General features: G+C 59.5%; 3 protein-coding genes across 3 annotated transcripts; 1 reads left to right on the plus strand and 2 right to left on the minus strand.

Annotated features, from left to right (window-relative positions):
- Positions 1 to 541: 541 nt before the first annotated feature.
- Tsp_12383 (conserved hypothetical protein) lies at positions 542 to 2,513 on the plus strand. The gene is made up of 3 exons (XM_003371026.1): positions 542 to 1,164; positions 1,219 to 1,363; positions 1,779 to 2,513. The coding sequence occupies exons 1-3, from the start codon at positions 542 to 544 to the stop codon at positions 2,511 to 2,513; spliced, it is 1,503 nt and encodes a 500-aa protein (XP_003371074.1).
- A 1,721-nt stretch (positions 2,514 to 4,234) lies between these two features.
- Tsp_12384 (putative 3(2),5-bisphosphate nucleotidase) lies at positions 4,235 to 4,588 on the minus strand. The gene has a single exon (XM_003371027.1). It carries the CDS (start codon positions 4,586 to 4,588, stop codon positions 4,235 to 4,237), a length of 354 nt encoding a protein of 117 aa, XP_003371075.1.
- Positions 4,589 to 5,022: 434 nt separating this feature from the next.
- Tsp_12385 (conserved hypothetical protein) lies at positions 5,023 to 5,722 on the minus strand (the record flags this gene model as incomplete). The annotated part of the gene is made up of 1 exon (XM_003371028.1): positions 5,023 to 5,722. A coding segment is annotated over one exon (700 nt), but the record flags the coding sequence as incomplete, so codon positions are not given.
- Between the last annotated feature and the right edge of the window lie 451 nt (positions 5,723 to 6,173).

Genomic DNA, 6,173 nt, shown 5'->3' on the forward strand with positions numbered 1-6,173 from the left:
GTGGTACCTTTGCCCAACCACCGCTGGTCTACCAGGGGGGCCAGGCAGCGAAGCGGAAAATGTGGAGTTGGTGTTTGATGGGGCCGCTCCGTATAAAGGGGATCACACTGAACCGCCAGTTGGGAGGCGGGGCCGAACCTCCAGATTGACTTGCTGCGTGCGATTCTCTCTTTCCGCCGCCTTCGGGTAGGTCTGCAGGCTGATATCGAGAAAATGTACCTGCAAATCCGAGTGAGGGCTGAGGATCGAGACGCCTGCAGATTCCTCTGGCGGGATGACGAGCAGAAGATCCGCAAATACCGCCTTACCCGGGTTTGTTTCGGACTGACTTGTTCACCCTTCCTGGCCATGGGAACCTTGCGGTCGCATGCCAAACGGAATCAGGGTTCCCAGCCCCGAGCGGCTGAAGAAGTGTTGAATCACATGTACATGGACGATTTAGCCACTTCCTGCGATTCCGTGGAGGAAGCTCGAAGCCTAGTAGACCAGTTGTCATCTTTGCTCGCCTCCGGGGGGTTCCAGCTGCACAAGTGGCCCAGCAATGCCCCTGCCGCCCTCCAAGACCTCCCACTGGAGAAGACCACGATGGGGGCAGGCGGCCGGCCCTCCCGCTTCCACTCAAGCCAAGGCCTTTCGACGTCTTCTGGGAGTGGTTCATCCCACTCCAGTCCCCGCCCCCACAACAACTGGAAGAGAATTTTTGCCCGCACAAGGAACGGTGCTAGGCATCCGATCGGGTCGAAGATTCCCGACGCGATGCTCAACATTTGTCGCTTTGTGTCACCTCCCACCGGGAGTCTCCTCTCCGGGGTGGCAAATGTCAGATAGTCTGCGTTACGCTCCAAATGGATTCCCAACGCCTTCCAGGGCCGGCCGCCTGCCCCCATCGTGGTCTTCTCCAGTGGGAGGTCTTGGAGGGCGGCAGGGGCATTGCTGGGCCACTTGTGCAGCTGGAACCCCCCGGAGGCGAGCAAAGATGACAACTGGTCTACTAGGCTTCGAGCTTCCTCCACGGAATCGCAGGAAGTGGCTAAATCGTCCATGTACATGTGATTCAACACTTCTTCAGCCGCTCGGGGCTGGGAACCCTGATTCCGTTTGGCATGCGACCGCAAGGTTCCCATGGCCAGGAAGGGTGAACAAGTCAGTCCGAAACAAACCCGGGTAAGGCGGTATTTGCGGATCTTCTGCTCGTCATCCCGCCAGAGGAATCTGCAGGCGTCTCGATCCTCAGCCCTCACTCGGATTTGCAGGTACATTTTCTCGATATCAGCCTGCAGACCTACCCGAAGGCGGCGGAAAGAGAGAATCGCACGCAGCAAGTCAATCTGGAGGTTCGGCCCCGCCTCCAACTGGCGGTTCAGTGTGATCCCTTTATACGGAGCGGCCCCATCAAACACCACTCGACATTTTCGCTCGCTGCCGGCCCCCTGGTAGACAGCGTGGTGGGGAAGGTACCACGTCCGCCCAGGCTGGCTCGCATCCGGAGCAGGTTCTGCCCAACCCTCGTCGAAGTATTGCTTCATGACGGCATCGTACTGCAAGCGATCTTCTCCGCGCGTTCTCAGGCGCCGCTCTAATGCCAGGAGCCGGCGTCGGGCGTGTGAATAGTTGCAGGGGAGGGCAGGCCCACCGGGCGCCCAGGGGAGGCTGACCGAATACCGCCCCTCGTCCAGATGGAGCTCCTCTTCCAATTTCTTCATCGCCGCGGTTCCATCCGCAGCGGCGTCTTCAGTGGGGGTTATCCCCAGCGACTCGATTTCCCAGAATCTACGTAGGATGTCGTCGTCCGGACTTTCGCCCTTTGTCAAGAGGACCTGAGCCGTAGGGGACCGACGCGGGTCGGTCTTCCCGCAGACGAGCCAGCCGAGGCGTGTCTCCACCGCCACGGTTCCGCCGGTCGTTCTTCTGATTCGACCAGTCACAAATTCATAGTAATAGTCGATGCCGATCAAGACATCGACCAACAACGGCGCACCAGGCCGCTGCTCCAGCTCGGGTTCGGCCAGGGTCCTGTCGGAGGTCCTGAACGATGCCGACCGGATTTTCCCACAAACCTGCGGAATCACAAGCGCCTGTACCAGGGTACTTGCCTCGGTTTGGCCCGAGCTTCCTTCAGCACCAAGCCGGAATTCTACTCTCCTCCATTTACGTTCCGGCCCCACTCGACCGCCAAGAGTTGTGAAGCGACAGCGCTCGTGGGATCCCGTGAGCCCGAGGACCTCGGCGAGATCCTTCCGGATGAAGGAGACTTCGGCCCCCGTGTCGAAGAGACAGTTTACCACCACGTGGTTTCCGTCCGGTCCGTAAGCGCGAGCGCGGACGGTCTGGAGACACCCCCCAGGGGTGCTTCGAGCGGCCAGAAGGCTCTGGTGGGATTGGTCGGACCCCGGTGGCTGAGGATGTTTCCCCGTAGACGGCGGGTGCAGGAGCTGGTGGTGTGGTTGGCGACATCCGTCCACTCCGCACGGACGCCCCGTTCGGCATTCTCTCGCCCGATGGCCGGTCCTTAGGCACTTGTAGCAAACCCCCTTTTCTCGGGACAAGCCCGTTCGGGCCGAGTAGTCAGCGTCCAGAAATCGCTGGCAACTTGTCGCGTCGTGGTCGCCCTCGCAGAAAGGACAGACTCGTCGAACTGAGGTCACCAACGCCGCAGCCGTTGAGGTGGCCCGGTCTCGCCCTTTCTTCCTGGCGCTCTTCAAATCCTTCCGGGTCGCTTCGCCGCCCTTTCTTTCTCGGGCCGCTTCGGGGCTGAACTCTTCGGGTGGTGACAGCGAGTCAGCTTGCAATTGGGCAAACTTTAGGAATTTCTCTAAGTTATCTTCAGACTCGGGCCCGGACCCGACCTTTAAGTCCCAGGCTCTTTGCAGCTTGCGGGGGAACTTCTCCTTCAGTCCAAGCATCAGGGCCTTGCTCCACGGAAGCTCGCCGGCGTGGGGGTCTTTCCCCATCGCAGCAAGACACCTCAGCTGCTTGGTGATTTCGTCCACCAAGGTCTGGATGCCCCGTCTTGTCATCTCGCGGCACTCCGGGGCCGTCCACAAGGCCAGGAGGTGCGCGCGAGCCACAATCTTTGGCCGACCAAATCGCTTCTGTAGGATGCCCACCGCTTGCGGGTAGTTGGCAGCTGTAATGGGGATGCCATCAATGGCACCCTGAGCTCGCCCTGTCGTATTCGACAACAGATAGGCGAACTTCGTGGCGTCGTCCAGCTCGGCATTCGCGTGGACGCTTGCCTCAAACTGCGCCCAAAACGTGGGGAATTCCAATACTTCCCCATCAAACTGCGGGAGCGTGAGTTCCGGCAGATTCCCGATTCTGGCTGAGGCGGCAGTTTGTCGAAAGTTGCCGCCGCTGCAGCTTGCGCCGCGCAACGGTCCATCTTCCTGTTTCGGCCGCAACCGGCCCTGGGCCCGCGCCCTGGCCTCCAAAAAAAGCCTCCGGCTCTTCGCCCAGTCTTCGATTGCGGCGTTTCGCTCTCCGGCCTCCAGGTCTTGCTCCCACTCCGCTTGAAGTGCGTCCGTCTCACGGAAGAGAGTCTCCGTCAACTCCAGCTGTCCACCCAGCAAGTTGTCATCGACCGCGTCGATATTGAGCTCTTCCAATTCCGTCAGGAGACGGTCCAATCGGGCCTTGTTAGCGGCGAGCTTCCTGGACAATGCTTTTGCTGCTGCGGCCATTCCTCTCGGGTATTACGAATATCCGTTGGGCGATGCTTGTCGACTCCGGCTCGGAGGACCAAAATGTAAGAACCGTAGGAGGGTTCTGTACGCTCGCGATGCTCAAGTACAATTTGCCAGACGTTCGATCGTCGGGCAAATGAGAGTGGACTGTATAATGTAGATTCTTCTTGGCCAACCGAATACTGGGTAGTCAAGAAGACGGTCGCGTCAGGTAGGATGCAAGCAGATCGAAACACACAACGAATATACGTTCGTTTATTCGGCTATAAATAATCAGAGGAACGCACTCCGTCGACAGCAGCGAACAGAGAGTCAATATATAACAGGACGAACAACAGTACGAGAAATCGTTGGTTACTCAAACGACAATGAGTTCGACTAACTACGACAACTTCACGGATAATACTAATTCGCGGCGCTCGTTCGTGGTCGGATATATAGAGCTCGGGCCGGCGGCCTCGGCGGGTGGCTCGCTCGGACCGCCAATGGGCTGCTCGCTCACAGCGGGTGAGCTGGCTATCTATGGCGCCGATCTAAATTGCCGTCGGTTTCTAATTAGTTGTTATGCTTCCGGTTTCTTTGACCTCGCGATGGTCTTCTGGGCGTGCCCGTCTATCTGCGGTTTCTTCCAAGTGCTTTCTTGACCAGCGACCGGCGCAATGACGTAAACAGCCATTGTCTGGCGCACAAACGGTCATCCGCAGTCGCCACAGGGGGTCTCTTTGACCTAGGCCAGGGCAGCCGGACGCCGAGATAGCGATCGGGCCAGCCGAGCGAGGGTATTCATCTCCCTCCGTCGGCGACTGCTCGGCACCGTCGACGCAGGTGGGGTCACGCCGACGGGGTCGGTGACGTCCCGTACGGAACATCCTCCCCCCCGGATGGGGAACTTGTTCTCCCATCATTAACGTGCGCTGGTTTCAATACTACCAGTTTGGCGACGGGCCTGGTTATCTCTGCCATGGTGGTCCGGAGCCGTGCCGAGCGGGCCACACCGTCGCCGCCGGGGAAAAGTTCTAGCACAATTCCCAGGGGGCATCGCCCCCGCGGGACATTGTCTTCCAGGATCAGGACAAGGTCGTTCAGTTTCGGACCTTCGGCGTCGCTTGTCCATTTCCTGCGCGGGAGCAGCGTGGAGAGGTAACCGCTTCTCCAGCGTCGCCACCATTTGGCGATCAGCTGCTGCCGGTACCGCCACCGATCCTCCCACCGCCTGGTCTACCCCCGGGTGGGAGCCAGCTCGGTTCCGAGTTGCCGACTTCAGGCAAGTCCATGTACGCCCGACCCGTTAGCAGCCTGAACGGGCTTGTCCCGAGAAAAGGGGGTTTGCTACAAGTGCCTAAGGACTGGCCATCGGGCGAGAGAATGCCGAACGGGGCGTCCGTGCGGAGTGGACGGATGTCGCCAACCACACCACCAGCTCCTGCACCCGCCGTCTACGGGGAAACATCCTCAGCCACCGGGGTCCGACCAATCCCACCAGAGCCTTCTGGCCGCTCGAAGCACCCCTGGGGGGTGTCTCCAGACCGTCCGCGCTCGCGCTTACGGACCGGACGGAAACCACGTGGTGGTAAACTGTCTCTTCGACACGGGGGCCGAAGTCTCCTTCATCCGGAAGGATCTCGCCGAGGTCCTCGGGCTCACGGGATCCCACGAGCGCTGTCGCTTCACAACTCTTGGCGGTCGAGTGGGGCCGGAACGTAAATGGAGGAGAGTAGAATTCCGGCTTGGTGCTGAAGGAAGCTCGGGCCAAACCGAGGCAAGTACCCTGGTACAGGCGCTTGTGATTCCGCAGGTTTGTGGGAAAATCCGGTCGGCATCGTTCAGGACCTCCGACAGGACCCTGGCCGAACCCGAGCTGGAGCAGCGGCCTGGTGCGCCGTTGTTGGTCGATGTCTTGATCGGCATCGACTATTACTATGAATTTGTGACTGGTCGAATCAGAAGAACGACCGGTGGAACCGTGGCGGTGGAGACACGCCTCGGCTGGCTCGTCTGCAGGAAGACCGAACCGCGTCGGGCCCCTACGGATCAGGCCCCTTGACAAAGGCTAAAGTCCGGAAGATCACATCCTACTATATTCTGGTAATCTTTTCCTGGGAAAACCCCCACTAAAACGCCGGTGGTGATTGAACCCGGCTATAAAGAATTGAAGAGACTTCCCTTGGACAAGGGGCGTATTTTGTCATCCTCCCCCTGGGCGCCGGGGGGCTGCCCTCCCCCTGCAACTATTCTTCGCCGAACGCCTGTCCTTGGGTTAGATCGGGTCTGAAAACCCCCGGAAAATATTACTGGCTTAACAAACCGCCCTGAAACTATCCTTCAAAAGGGGTGGGGAAAACTGGATCCGAATGGAACCCCCCGGGCGTCTTGTCTCTCTCTCCCCCGCTTCTCCCCGGGGGGCCGGTCTCAACAAAAAGGTAAGGGGGACAGTATGCACCCCTCCTTCCCGGGTAGCCCCTTATCCCCCCCTATGGGGGGGGACACACC

The sequence above is a fragment of the Trichinella spiralis genome (assembly GCF_000181795.1).
Source record: "Trichinella spiralis strain ISS 195 chromosome Unknown Scfld143, whole genome shotgun sequence".
In the NCBI taxonomy this organism is placed as follows: domain Eukaryota; kingdom Metazoa; phylum Nematoda; class Enoplea; order Trichinellida; family Trichinellidae; genus Trichinella; species Trichinella spiralis.

Coding starts and splice junctions, on each gene's coding strand:
- Tsp_12383 (XM_003371026.1), top strand. CDS start 542: ATGCCCCTGCCGCCCTCCAAGACCTCCCACTGGAGAAGACCACGATGG. Junction 1,165..1,218: donor TCAGTCCGAAACAAACCCGG/GTAAGGCGGTAT, acceptor AGGAATCTGCAG/GCGTCTCGATCCTCAGCCCT. Junction 1,364..1,778: donor CGCCTCCAACTGGCGGTTCA/GTGTGATCCCTT, acceptor GAATCTACGTAG/GATGTCGTCGTCCGGACTTT.
- Tsp_12384 (XM_003371027.1), bottom strand. CDS start 4,588: ATGATGGGAGAACAAGTTCCCCATCCGGGGGGGAGGATGTTCCGTACG.